Below are 14994 nucleotides of genomic sequence, written 5' to 3'. Positions count from 1 at the left end.
GAAAAGCTTGGATTTTCCTTATTGTGGTCGGCACGAAATTTAAGAGAAAGAAAGATGTTTGATTGGAGTATAATATTATTACAAACTTACAGATGTCATAAGGACATATTATTAACTAGGATAAATATCAAAGCAAAAAAAAAAAAAAAAACTAGGATAAATATAAAGTTATGTCATCTTTTTGTAACAAAATGGAAAAAGCGTGTTGGTTTTATACTCCATACGTTAATTTTTATCTACATGAACTTATTTCTTTTTTAATTTGTGCCAAAAAAATATATATTTAAAAATAATTTACCTTTATTGCTTTTATATATATATATAATATATATATTATTTTATGCTATAAACTTATAAGTATTCTTTTTCCTTAAATTTCGTTTTCAGTCAAATAAATTATTTAAATTGTAACGGAAGAAGTATTAGAAGTCGGGGAGGTGAGGGTTAGGACCAAGCACTAGCTACTAGATAACTACTCCTGATGTTTTTATTTAGTTATCACTTTCTCTAGATTTAAATTACGTGAACTTTGATCAGCATTTTAACAAGTATTATTTATTATATAGATATGAGAAAATTTATAAATTAAAGTACTTTTTGTATAATTTTTAAATATTTCAATTTAAAATATTATTATTAACTAAATTGACTCTCAAAACGTAAACAAAGTAAATGAGCACGTAGGGAGTAATTTTCTCATAAAAACGAATTCCAAATTTCACTTCAAAGTTATGGATCCGTCACTCAGATTTTACTCTCTTTTCGTAAAGCGAACTACAAAAAAATGAGCCAAACATTTAAAGAAATTCTTATGAGCTAATCTTTTAATATATATCAAATCATGATATCAATCTAAATCGTTAAATTAGTGACAATATGGAAAATGATTGAGTGATCTGTTATTTTAGTTGATCCTAAACAGGGGCAAAAAGCGTTAATTTTCGTAAAGCAAATGAGGTCCATAAAAAACAGAAAACTTGACAGTTGAGTAATCTGTAGAAGCGTTCTTTAATTAATTACGCTATGCCACGAGTCATGTGTTGAGCAGATGTAGCCTTATATTCTGCCATGTGTTAGAAAATGCATGTAACTGAGGTTGTCACCATTTGAGGAGAAGCTTATAAATTCACACATAATCAAATCCACTCCATCTTTGTATTTTCATCTTCTTTCGTTATTTCACACAACACAAACAAAGCATAAATAGATAACAATATGGCAAGCCACGGTAACGACAACCTTTACAACAGTGGCGCACAAGCCCCTGGCCAAGCTCAGGTATCATTACTCAATATTAGTACTCAGGTATCATTTCTTTTTTAGTAGTTTCATCCATTTAAAATTATGTTCTTTTTCCAATTGCAGATTAGAAGGGATGATTCAAACGCACCTTCTGAGGGCCAAGCCCATAACTTTCTTCAAGAGGTAATTATATTATTTTTAGCCCTTCCTAATTAAATTTTAGGTGCGATCAGTTAGGATTTTCAGATGAAAATAGTAGTCGGAAAAATATATAAAATCTGTATATTTTTTTTGTATATATACATTTTGCATTTTATATATAAAAATTATATATAAATTTTATACGCTTTTTCGGTTACAAGATGTAAATAGTTGACGCTGACGCAGACAAAAAGTGATAATACCCCTTTTTAGATTATATGTACGTCCGAATTGTATCCATTTATATATTTATTGAAATCTTTAATATTTGTGTGTGAAAATATAGTCCAAGTAAAAAGTTGTAGAACCATCCTCCATTTAATATATAACCAGTTTGGTGCACACTAACGCGTGGATATGGTCACATATATTTTCGCCACATATTTGCAAGAGGCGGTTGAGGCGGTTTTCTTGTCATACGTCGATAATTTTTGCGCCCTTGGATCCACTATGTTTAACGTAGTACAGTCAGATCTCTCTATAATAGTATCCTATATAATAAATATTTATTATAAAAGTAAAATTTTTTTTGGAATCGATTATTATATTATATTATAATATATATCTTCGATAACAACACAGTACTGTATCAGTCAAAATATATCGGAACAAACGAGGATCTTACAGAGACGTTCGACTCCAGTCTAGCAATTAGACACCGAATTCATCTGAATTCAGCTTTTTGAAAGCAGAGTATAAATTTAAATAGTAATAAAATTAACTCAAATCCTAAATTAGCCTCTTTCCTCATATTCATATTTCTAATGTTCTTTTTTTTTTTTTTTTTGGTTAAGACTGGGACACAAGTGAAGAACATGGCACAAGGAGCAGCAGACGTCGGAAAAGGAGCAGCACAAGGTGCAGTGAGCATGGCACGTGGAGCTGCTTTAGGTGCTGCTAACATAGCTCAGGGTGCAGCTGATGCAGTCAAGAATACTGTTGGAACCAACAATCCACCCCATGACAACACCGGCACCGCCGCTGCTGGCAGCCACAGCACCAACATCCCAAATTACCTAGATGAATTCCCAAAAACCAACCCCACCAACCCCAAGATTTAATTTATTGCTCTTAGGAAATGCTGTCATATTACTGAAAAATGCTTCAATCTTTTTTGTCTTTCTTTTATGTTGTAGGCTTGTAGCCTATTACGAGGTGTGGTTTGTCGTTTAGCACACACCATAGTTCTGTCATTTCTTTTTTTCTTTACTGAATTCTATTGAGAATTGTTATTCTTGTATTTAAATATTAAATTGACAGCAGCAGCATCCGTACTGTTTTCTTGGATATACAAGAATTTGTCACAGAATTCGTTTATAATTTTCAGATTGAGAAATGAAGTTCTCAGATTTAAAATCGTATAGATGAAAATGATAATAAAAATATGTTTCCTTGCAATTGACTTTGACCAAATGACAGTGGACAACAGACTACGAGGCTGATGATTTTCTCTTGAAAAATGAAAGATATTGTCTTGATAGTCCCCCCGTATTCTTTTCATAGTATTCCCTGAAATATTATTCAATTACAAGTGGTATTATCTAAAATTAAAATGCAAAGACACTAATGAAAACTCTGAAAAGTTTACCGGGGGCCTGGGAGCAGTATACAAAGGATTTTTTTTGTGAAATATACAAGTATTTTGTTTCTTATAAGAGAACATTATAGTATACGTATCTATCATACATAAATGTCTAAATAAGGTTTTAAGTAAAAATATATTGAAATAAAAGGCTCCCCAAAAGTTTTTATCTATTTCATTTTGATATCATAATGCATTTAGAAGAATTTAACTGTTTCTCATGATGTATTTATCCTTACTAATGTTTTCACCTTTTTTTCTTCTACTACGTAAGTCGTAGTGAGAAGAACAATAAGTTCTAGGGAAAAGCTAACATTCGTTCGCCTTAGGACGCACCGAATACTCCTTAACTTTGAGCTCGAACTATTAAGTTATTCTCCAGCATTTAGCAGATATATACGCACTAAATAATAATATTATTCACAAAACTAAGATTACAAAAGGTGTACATTAAGAGCCCGTTTGGACATAAGAAATTTTTCTCGTTTTTCCAAAAAAAAAAAAGAGATCTTTTTTTTTCGAGATCAGCATTTATTCTTAAAATTTTTAATTTTCACTTGAAATGCATTTTGAAAATTTTCGAAAATTTGAAAAACTCGCAAAAGCTGTTTTTCAAAATTTTACTCAAATCACTCGTAAAACTTCAAAAACAACCCTAAATTATATTCATGTCCAAACACTAACTCTAATAAATTTCAAAAACCATTTTTACTTGAAATTTTTTTCCCCCTATTTTGAAATTTTACAGTTCTTATGTCCAAACGCCCACTAAATTCTCTCTCTTTTTTCTCTTCCCCGGTTCACATATGTGATAAAAATTGAAACTATATATTACCAACAAATTCCTAAATTTGCAACCCTGCTGAAGAAAGTTCTGGTTGGTATACCAGAAAATAATTTTGCGAGTTCTAGTTAAAATATGCATAACTGAATTTTCTGAATTCCAGTGAACAATCTAATTGAAATTTGGCTCTAAACCAGAACCATTGCAATAGATTTGCCTTGTGCAAAACCAAAAATAACCAAATATTGGCATCATACTAAGGAGCACAAAAAGAGGCCAGAGTTGGTAACAAGATGGAATAACAAAACAAAACCCCTATTATACACTTCATGTAGGCAAGAATTCGTCTTGCTACTATTAAGACGCTTTTCTGCTCCGGCTACCTGAACCAGAGACGCTTTTCATACTTAACTCGGTTGGACTATACAAGTCTCTTTGACCCAATGAAGCACTAGCCCTACGAGGAGAACTCGTATTTGGTTCCCCTTTTATGATCTCCGTCTCCAAAACCTTGGCTTCTTCACTTAGCATCTTTAGCTGTCTCAGCAAATTAAGATAAGATGTGTTAGCCACCAGTATAAAAGATGCACAATGTGTGTCAAATCAGCAATGTGTGAAAGCAATCCAAAGATGCAGCAAGTAAATATGGAAAGTACAGCAGGAACAGCCTTTAATACAGATTATAAAAGCAATCTTTTCCTTTTCAAAAGACTTCCTATGAATAGCAAGTTTGAGATAAAAAAATCTTTTGAGGATCACTCCGCCATATGTCTACTCGATACTACCTTTTGTGTAATTTTAGACTTCCTTAACAAGCATTGAACAGGTCATGTTCAGTTCAAGAGCTTTCTCAGTTTTCAATCTATTGGAGAAATAGTGAAGACGTTGCTACCCCGTAGAGATATAATGAATTCTCGGATGACTAAGCCAAAACTTAGAGAGTTTTCCATTTATTCGCATTAACTGAGTACATGTACACAATACACATGAGAACTTGCAGTCTAGATTCCTCTATCATAGATTATTAAATTTGTAGTCTAGCACATACTTAGGGAACTTTCTGTTTATTCACATAAACTGAATACACGGATACAATACACATAATAACTCACAATCTGGAATTTTCTATACCAAAAGTAGTTAATAATAATCCCACTTTCTCAGTCGTCCTCTTCCCTCTAGCATCTTACCATCTTCTCAAAATAAAACACACAGGAGACCACTCGCTATTCACAATGGTAAATCCTCCACTACAACAGATTTCTCTCCTCTCTTAACCAGCACAAGCAAACTTTTCACATTTTTTTTTTGGATGAGTTCAAGTACTTGCTCGAAACCAACTGGATACAAACCAAAACAATGGATCACAGAGTTGGTGATTACATAGAAAGGAAATATTTTTCATATCTTTATATAGGGGGCTAGGGGGGCCAGTAAGGGTGGTTAAGAAGATCTGACGGAATAGAAAGATAGTCCATAACACTATTTCATAAAACAAAAGCTGGACAAAAGAAGTGGAAACTTCTCAGAAAATCAAAAACATTTGTACATGACAAGCAGAGTCTAAATATCAACTTCAAAGTCTCTTGATTCAGTATTAGGTAAAACTGAAGAAAGACGCACAATGGATGACAATATATAAGTATTCATACCCGAATTTCATTCTCTCTCAAGTGGTCCTGAAGGGCACTGATGGCAGGACTTAAGCTGCGATACAGAACAAAAGCAGTGACCAACAATAACACCTCCACAAAGAGGGCCGGAACTGAGTTCTAAAACGGAAGTCAAAGAGTGAGTTCATTTACCAATACTCCATTAATTTGCACATAGAAGCCTGATATGTGGATGTATGATGAATGAAAGTGAGTGGGTGCGCTTTTCCTTCCCTGCAGAAGACATCCCAAATAATTGCAACAGTTGAAGAGCAATAACTTCAGTTACGCAAAGCAGTCAATCGGGAAGTGTTAAGTTACCCACCTCATATTTGTTACAACAGCCTGATTATATGCAGTTCTTTCTTCTTCAAATAATACGCGTTGCAGATCTGTGAATGAGTTCAAAGGTGCATCAAGATTGAGAAGAGATGAGGATGGCAGAACCAGAAGAGGGATTTCCTTTCTGACATATTCTGCACCACTGTCACCAACCAAAAACATTTAGACATTAAGCCAAGCATTTATCACAGTTCAGAAGGATGAGTCAATAACTTGATTAACAAGGAAAGACCAAAATATAGAAATTCTTTGAACCAAAAGGAGATGTGAATTAAACAGCATGCCTCTTCAACTTGTCGTTATACAAGCTCTATTGTCGCATATCAGGCATACAACATCTTCTCGACAAGGGAGACTTGTAAACAACAATTTTTTTCTTTTTTCTTTCTCCTTTTTTCTTTTTTTCTTTTTAGATTTTGGGAAAAACGACTTCAGTGAACAAGCAACTACTGCTCTTCGGCCTTATCTCCAAATGTGCTTTAACTATGGACATTATTAGATAAAATAAAACATGCCAAATTTATTATGCAACTTCTTCAAATAAATTCTACAAGCCCAATAAGGTCAAAATGTGAAGCTTAGTACCCAAGGACCTCATCAGCATGTACTATTGTGAATTTCCTGTGTAAACCCTCGAAGTAAGTGCCTGAACAGAAAACCTATAAGATCAATTGTCCTCCAAATTTCTGACTTATTGAATTCCAGGTTATGACATTACAATGGAATGTATCATGATTCAGAAAAGCGTAATTCAAATAAGCAATAAACGCAATTGCCATGTCATGTATCGGCAATCACTTGATTAACTAAGCCTGACAATTTTTGCCAAACATGTCAAATAGAGATTTTTTACAGTATGTTGGGAGTTATTCTTGCTACAGTCAAGAATTGCTACAGTATGTTGATAAAGCAGTCAGGACAGTGGGATACTTCTTGGCCATGGAGGATGATATGGAAGACAAAAGCTCCTGTGAAAGTAGCATGTTTTGGATGGGTCGCCACCTGGGAGGCATGCTTAACTCAAAATAACTTGCAGAAGAGAGGCTTTTCCCTATGTAACAGATGCTACCTGTGTCAAGAGGATCAAGAAACAGTTGAACATTTGTTCCTCCATTGCAGATTTTCTAGAGAATGCTGGGAGTTATTCTTAAATATTTGTGCTATTGCATGGGTGATGCCTCAGAATGTGAAGGGGTTGATGGCAGGTTGGCAGCAGGTGATATTAAAAGAGACGAAGCAAATATGGGGAACTATCCCATTGTGCATCTTATGGCAATATGGCTCGAAGGGAACAAGGCTTGCTTTGAAGGACAGAGAACTCAAATTGTTAGAATTAAGAGTATTTGTTAACAAAATTTGTATTTTCAGTGCAAATCAAGCCCACTAGTTAGTTCAGATCAGTACATGGATTTCTTGGAGTTGCCAGGAAGATGATTGTAGTAGGCTGTTTTTTGTTTCCTAGTTATCTTCTGTACCATCTTGGTACATTTCAATAAAATCTTTCATCTTATCAACAAAAAAAAATATTTTTTCAAAAAAAAAAAGGAGATTTTTTACATCTATATTTAAGTAGTTGCCCACTTGGGCACCATTTCTTCTTCTGCAAGCTTAAGCTAATTTTCCACTTGACACTCCTCCAGCGACGTAACATATAATGTATTAAAAAGGAACACATAAGATACTTAGAGGTTCTAGTTGTTAAAGACCCACAGTGGTTGAGGGTATAGGATGTAGTTTCTTTATATGGTCTTGAACAGTTCTCACCCCACGAGCAAGCTTTTGAGTGAGTCAAACTCAATGTCTATGTCACTAATGTTGGGTTGCCAGTGTTATCCAGAGTCTAGATGTCCAGCTCTAGGTGTGTACAAGCTGTAATGCTCGCCACTTGAGCTAGCTTTAGGATAAATAACAGTAACTTAACACCAGTCAACGATGCAAACAACTAATGAAGAGCTGGTAAAAAGTTCAAAGAATTTTACAATGATGTACTTCTTTTTGAGGGTCTTGATACTCATGTAGTTACATCACAATCTTTTTGATAAGTAAACAATTTATTGCTGTAAACTGCACTAAGAAGGCGCCAATATGCACAATCAAAAACTCAATCCTAATATAAGTGCAGACTGTTGAGAGTTGAGACAATCCATCAACCTGTTGTAAGTGCAGACTGTTGAGGCAGTCCTATCAGTCATATTATAATCTAGATTTTTACACCAAAAAGCTATACAAAAAAGGAGTATTTGCATTTGATCTTGTACGTTGGTTCTGTCTTTCCTTCAAAACACCTCAAATTCCTATCCTTCCAAATAACACGGAGAAAAAAGGCATAGTGGAACCATATACTTCTGGCTTCTTTGTATAGATTCAAAATCATATTAAGTAATCAAGTACGTACTCAAATGTACCTCATCTCCAGATTTGATCGATGCATTGCTTCTTGCATACTTTCTGACATGTCCATTGGATCTACATCAAGGATTGCATTACCAAGACTGTTGGCTTGAAGGTTTTCTCCAACTCTGTTATCGACATTAGCAAAGAAATTGCCCAAGTCCGTAGATCTTGCCCCACCCTAACCAATCAGTTAAAATTAGCATGCACTACCGAAGCAGTCCAAGGCTAAAAATAGAGATAGGGTGAAAATATTTCTGATCATCAATCATAACTTCTGAAAAACAGTTAGCATGATAGTTTTCTCCAAGTCTACTGCCAATATAGCAAATAGATCCACCACGTACATAGATTTTCCCCCATCCTAACCAATCACCAATAATTAGCAGTTGAGCACACACTAAAGAAGCACTCAGATAAAGAAAACATTCAAAGACCAAAAAGAGAAATGAGTGAAAGAAGTTCTAATCCTCAATCATACAAAAATCAACAACCAAAAAGGAGCATTCTTTTTTCCTAATACTTCAATGGCGAAAGTAACAGGGTACAAACAAAAAGATCCATAGGGTTAGAGATCTTGAGATCAGACCAACCCATCAACCACAGTTTAATTAAAAAAAAATATACTGCATCTAACCTCACACCTTGCGCCCAAAAACTTTAAAAGAAAAAGAACAGAAAACAAGCAGAAGAGAAAGAAAGGATAGGCATAAAGCCCAAATTTTGCCCTTCAGACTTTTTTTTTCTAGGGAGACAGGTATGTTCATTTGCAGATCCACAGATAGCTTGGCACCCAAATATAGGCAACTTCAACAAATTCGATATACTCACTACAGAACCATGAACTTGAAGAATTACCAGCTCAGGCCATGCATAATCCATGACAGCTGGAAATGAAGGGTGGTAATCCATAAAAGAAAACCATTGTATATCTTTTAAGCCTTGTACACCACAATCACAATGTAGCAGCCTCTCAAGGTCCAGAAAATCGGAACTACTAACATGCTTTATTTAAATTATGAAATGACTAAACGTACCTTAGAAGCCAAAGCAGCAGCCCTTGAATCACCAGTGTCTTGTTCAAGACTCTCGATTTTTGAACCAGCTCTAGATGTGTCTGCGGAACTTAATGATGATTCAAGGTCTATAACAGAACTTCTATGTACAGGGGAAAGAGAAATAGGCCTCAACATGTGACTCTGCTGCTTTCCATCCAGGGACTGAAATGCAATAACTTGAATTCTTCCGACCTGAACATAAGCAAATAGTTTGTAGACATGCACTGGCCAAGACATTACAATGGTACTGATCTACTCTTGCAGTGGCCAAGACATTATACTGGCTGCTGATCTACTGATACCAAACAATCTTACCCTACCTTCTGTGCATCTTCACTAAAACATGAAAATATCAACCCAATAAACCCAGCATCCAGAAGTTGATACATGGCTTGTGTGCGGACATCTGCATGGTTTTACGTAAGCATGTTATCATTTTCATGGACTGAGAGAAAGAAAACTAGCTTTTGACAACACAAGTATCAAGCTGAGAAGAGAATAACCTATGACCGGACTTAACCACAAATAACCTCCAGATAACATTTAGCTCTTGTCTCTACAAGTTGCTGGAGTCCAAACCATCCAAGGAACAACAGAACTACAAACAGATCAAACATAGGAGAATGCAAAAGGATTAAGAACGGACAGGCCAGTCCTATCCTGCATTTTCGTTTTATATATAACTGCCAATTCTCAGGAAAATTAATCTTTTCTGCCCCCTTTTTTAATAAGATAAAGTTAATTTTTCTTTGTCTAATATAGGTCTTAGTCAATGTTTTGTTAAAATTTAGGTCTCATTAAATGTCCAAAACTTAGAGAAGAACGCTGAAAGCGACTTTTCCCAGAGCAGTCAATTGCCCAATTCCCTTCTTAAGAAACGAACTATAAGACACTATATTAAAAATGCATCACCCATAACAGTCTATCAGCCAGACACATTTGAGAAGCCAAAAAGATAAACCAAAACAAATCAACCACCAAATGAGTTGCTTTGTTTGAACATACATCTACTTAGTTAGCACGTGGATTTTGAATGGTAAATTTTTCTAATCTAAACCTTCCACTTGACTATTAAATATAACCTAATTAAACAGATGGAGACAGCAACATAAAAGAAGAAGATTCATTAATGGAGGGGGGCGGATGGAAAAACAGTCATAGAAACATAAGACTCTAGTTATAGCAGAAAGTAATGGTGGACAATAGGTTAAAATATATGTTGGTCTTGCAAATACTAAAATGGAATCAGTGGACATTTCAGGGATTTCATTTGGTAATCACTTAAAAAATGTACAACTCTTATTATGTATCACATCCAACACCTCAGTCAACCTTTGTGCTGTGACCTGTGGCTAACTCATGTTTCTAGTCTATTTTACTTCATATTCTTCATTGATTTGGCTTTGTAAGTGCTAGTCTAGCTTTATTTATGTTGCATTTGCCTCCACCGAGATTATTCTTACTATGTTGTATTCAAACCAAAGATCTTGTTTTATTCTTGAGATGTTCTTAGTCCTAACAGGAACCAACAATTGAGTTTCTGGAGATTTTGGAATCAAGTTTAGGATGCAATAGATATGGGAATCTGAGCACATATCTTACTACAAAAAATAGAGCAATCCATTTTTGGAAACTACTTCTACGGACATCTAGGGATGGTGAAGGGATTCATCTTTTGACTTTTTTTGCCAAATGGAAAATGCAGTGGATAATAAACATAGATAAGAACGAATTATGTGCTATCCAAGCCTTATCAGAAACTATACACAAATTCATAAAACTACAGATGCTGGACTACACCACCAACAGCAGCAGCACAAGAACAAAGGTCAAGAGAGTCGAGATAAAATTTCAATGTTACAAAGAGCACCGCTTAAAGACCAACAAAGGATTATACTGGAGCATGTTTGAGAAACACAACCTTCCGTTGAACAATCACCAAAATAAAAATGATCGCAAATTTGATTAATGTTGGATATCGAGGACCACTTGATTTTGACACCATCATACTCGGTGGTATCAACTAGAATGTGCTCAGAGGCACTAAATACCTACCTACATGGGAAGGAAGCACTGTAATGTGGGGATGTGAATGGTACCAGCCAATCACTCTTGTTGTTCTTCCTGTTGCCAAGGTCATTCTGTGCTAAGAAAGTTAAAGCAACAAATCCAGAATATAATTTTTCGGATGAAACTGCATAATCACAACCACAACCCAATCATATACATTTGATATATCAAGCAACAAACTCAACCAACAAACTTAAGATGTATGAGACCATCGATCAAACGAGAGCACAGATCTTTTTTAAGCCAACTGTTATCCAGGCCCACAAAGCCGATGCATGTCATAAGGGAATATGGTTACAAAGTCAAGCTCTACATATACTAGAAACATGGCATGCACTCTGCATCAAGAAAAAAGTTTGCGCAGATAATCCTAAGAAGACATGATGCCAGATTATTATTTGACATGTTCCCCAGTTCATTACAAGGAAAACAAAAATCACGATTTACTAATAGATTAGGCATGTTAATAAATAACACATTTGCAAAAACAATGGAACAGCCCATTGCATGAGATATCATTCAAATAGTTTCATGTTGTGAAGAAAATAAATCTATGTTCATGACCGTTCAAATTGTTTCTTATTTGGCAGCAAATTTACCAAAAGCGATCTTTCAAGTAATTACAAGAAAAGCTATACAAAGAAATTATTCTACCGCAGTCACTAAATGATATTGATCTTCGTTACTGTACTACAACTTCTAGAAGCGCAAGGAAAATGAAAAATATTCGTTTTTTCTAGTACAAAAAATTAAATGAAACACATTGAAAAATATTCATTAACTGTGCACGGAGCAGGAAGGATATCTCAGCCTTGACTGATGCAGCAGTCAGCTGCTCAGGATTGGTCTCAACACGGTCCTTCCGCCTGTCGCAACGTGGCTGCGGCAGCGCTGCCCATATAAGTGCAGTAACACTACCATTTTTTGAGTGCTGAAAATTGCAACAGAACAAATATTACTTTTGCACATGGAGAATATTGTTTAGCAGGAAAGTCATAATCAATAGCATGTAAATCAAGGAATGAAATCATAAGAAAACTGCATGCTGAACGATTAGCAAGCAAATGTCTAAAACTACAACATGACAAACCAAAATCAGAGTCTATTAGCTATTGGGAAAGATCATGAACGATGAGGTTAAATATGGACCATCGAAGATACACCAGCTATCTACCAACACAGCCATTAAGTTTGAATTTGACTTTGACTTACTAAGATTTATATCTTTCCTGATTAGTAAGGAAAGCCAATATACATACTGAATGTATTGCAAGTAAATGTCTAAACTTTAACATGACAAAAAAAATTCAGAGTTTAAACACTACTGCATAAGGTCGCAGAAAGACAAAATTGCTAACTTTATGCAACAATATTAATTTCTCCAGGAGAAAGATAGGGTTTTCTCAAAAACTCTTTTACCAATTGCAGACACTGCATCCAATATTTCAAGAATTCCAAAAAACTTACCCAAAAAAAATAAATACAAACCTATTAGCAAATGTCAATAGTAGTTGGAAATTAATGAACTGTATATCCAACAATGGCATAAAGTTACTGCCTTTAAGCAATAATATCAATTTCTCTGCGGAAAAAAATAGCTTTGAAGGTAATCTTTTACAAATTGCAAACACAGCATCCAATAATTCAAGAATTCCAGAAAAGTTCAACAGAACATACAAAATCCATTTAGCAAACACCACTAATAGCTAAAAATTTTAAAACTTTAAATCCAACGATGACGTAAAGTTACTGCCTTCAAGCAATAACATCAATTTCGCCGGGGAAAGACAGTATTTAAGAAACTTTTTCGCCATTTGCAAACATGGCATCCACTATTTCACGAATTTTTGAAAATAAATGCAACAATAATACAAAACCAATTTAGCAACACCAAAAAAAAAAAAAAGAAGAAATTAACGAACTATCAATCCAACACTCACTAAAGTTACTAACTTTATGCAATAACATTCATTTCTCAGGGAGAAATAGATGTTTTTGACCAACATTTGCAAAAACCAATCCAATATTAACAAACTTTAATATCCAATATTGACAGAAAGATACTGACTTTATGCAATAACATTAATTTCTCAGGGAGAAACAGAGGTGTTTGACCACCATTTGCAAAAATTGCATCCAATTATTCAAAAATTCGATAATTTTCAGCAAAAATAAACACAAAGTAACACCAGCAAACATTGGAATTTAACAAACTTTGATATCCAATATTTGAAGTTACTAACTTTATGCAACAATACTAGTTTATGGAAGACATATGGGGTTTTTGACAATCCAAAACCCTAAAAAAACAATTTTTGATTTCCTTCAAATAGATCAATTAAAAATTAAAATAAAAAAAACCTGAGTATCACCGAGGAGAAGGCCCATAATTTCTTCAGTTTCAGTAGACAATGCATGACTAAGGCATGTTAACCACACTTCCTCTGTCATCTTCACACTCGTTAGCGACATTATTCCCCTTTTCTCTCTCTTTCTAAATCTGTATCAGTATATTGTAATTTGTATATGCAAATGAATTGCCACGTTTTGAACTTTTTTGTATTTATCCTTTTTGTTTTGGACAAAGAGGGGAGTGGCTTCCAAGTCTGCTACGTGTGTGAAATGAGAACTGAACGTCGGAAGAAAAAGAGAGAGATGAAAGTACAGATCGGAGTGTCGCACTGTGTGGAGAGTAAATTGTGTTTTTCGTCCTTATAGTTTTATTTATGTTCAGGTTTGTCCTTGTTGTTTTTATGTGTTTTAGAACGGTCCTCAATCTTTTAAAGTGGTTCTTATATCTATCCGTATAATTAGGTTTATATACTCATGTACTATCAGAAAAGGTTTAAATGTACCCAAAATATAACGAATGATATATTAAACCTTTTTTCATAGTACATGGGTATATTTGGACCTTTGCCGTTAGGTTAAATTTTCTCTATTTTCAATTCGGAAAAGGGTCAAAACTACCCCTATCGTTTGCTAAATGGTTTATAAATACCCTCCGTCCATCTATCCGTCCAAAAAAACATACGACGTTATTTCTATATCTAAAAGTACCCCTCTTTTTAACGGCGCATAGCACGTGGGCTCCACGTCTAATGTGTTGTCATTTTTTCATTGGGCCACATGGCTCTCGTTCATAATCCAAATATTCGCCCCATTAACCAAACCCGCCCAATTATTTGCCCGCCCATTACTTTCTCTTTTTCTTAATCTCTCCCCACCTTCTCATCATTCTCACTCCAACACCCCCACTCCCACCCCCAACAAAAAAAACAAAACACAACCAATTCAAAGGTCCAAAAATTTTCCAACAAATCAAACAATCTAAAACCAACCCATCATCTTCCTCAAAAACCCCACCTTAAACTCCTCCTCTTCCGATCACAAATCCAAAAACTCAAAATCAAAGCAAATATTATGCACATGACCTTTTACTGGGGTAACAAAGTGGCCCTTTTATTTGATTTTTGGAGAACTGATTCTTGGTCAAGCTATGCCCTCGCTTTACTCGCTTGTTTCATCGTCTCCGTTTTTTATCAGTATATGGAAGATCGTCGTCAGCGATTCAAGATTCTCTCTTCAAATTCCAAGAAAAACTACCCTCCGTCGTCGTCCAACGCCGCCGTGAATACCCCTGTTCTTTACTCTTTTCCGACTATCGGCAGT

The 14994-nt window shown here is 34.9% G+C and overlaps 2 protein-coding genes across 2 annotated transcripts; one reads left to right on the top strand and one right to left on the bottom strand.

The window, feature by feature from the left end:
• On the top strand, window positions 1136-2730 carry LOC109227427. The gene is made up of 3 exons (XM_019392589.1): window positions 1136-1278; window positions 1366-1425; window positions 2238-2730. Exons 1-3 carry the CDS (start codon window positions 1216-1218, stop codon window positions 2502-2504), a joined length of 390 nt encoding a protein of 129 aa, XP_019248134.1. The 5' UTR covers window positions 1136-1215; the 3' UTR covers window positions 2505-2730.
• On the bottom strand, window positions 3938-14014 carry LOC109227426. Its single transcript, XM_019392588.1, has 10 exons — window positions 13684-14014; window positions 12128-12253; window positions 11308-11395; window positions 9573-9658; window positions 9232-9444; window positions 8209-8375; window positions 5787-5945; window positions 5615-5695; window positions 5462-5516; window positions 3938-4346 (listed from the first exon to the last, which is right to left on the bottom strand). Exons 1-10 carry the CDS (start codon window positions 13792-13794, stop codon window positions 4167-4169), a joined length of 1266 nt encoding a protein of 421 aa, XP_019248133.1. The 5' UTR covers window positions 13795-14014; the 3' UTR covers window positions 3938-4166.

This window comes from Nicotiana attenuata, chromosome 6 (assembly GCF_001879085.1).
Source record: "Nicotiana attenuata strain UT chromosome 6, NIATTr2, whole genome shotgun sequence".
Classification (NCBI taxonomy): Eukaryota; Viridiplantae; Streptophyta; class Magnoliopsida; order Solanales; family Solanaceae; genus Nicotiana; species Nicotiana attenuata.
Note: the sequence above shows the minus strand (reverse complement) of the source record. Positions and strands in the feature narration are given on the sequence as shown.

Coding starts and splice junctions, on each gene's coding strand:
- LOC109227427 (XM_019392589.1), top strand. CDS start 1,216: ATGGCAAGCCACGGTAACGACAACCTTTACAACAGTGGCGCACAAGCC. Junction 1,279..1,365: donor AAGCCCCTGGCCAAGCTCAG/GTATCATTACTC, acceptor TTCCAATTGCAG/ATTAGAAGGGATGATTCAAA. Junction 1,426..2,237: donor CCCATAACTTTCTTCAAGAG/GTAATTATATTA, acceptor TTTTTGGTTAAG/ACTGGGACACAAGTGAAGAA.
- LOC109227426 (XM_019392588.1), bottom strand. CDS start 13,794: ATGTCGCTAACGAGTGTGAAGATGACAGAGGAAGTGTGGTTAACATGC. Junction 5,696..5,786: donor GCTGTTGTAACAAATATGAG/GTGGGTAACTTA, acceptor TGTCTTCTGCAG/GGAAGGAAAAGCGCACCCAC. Junction 4,347..5,461: donor TGAGAGAGAATGAAATTCGG/GTATGAATACTT, acceptor TTGCTGAGACAG/CTAAAGATGCTAAGTGAAGA.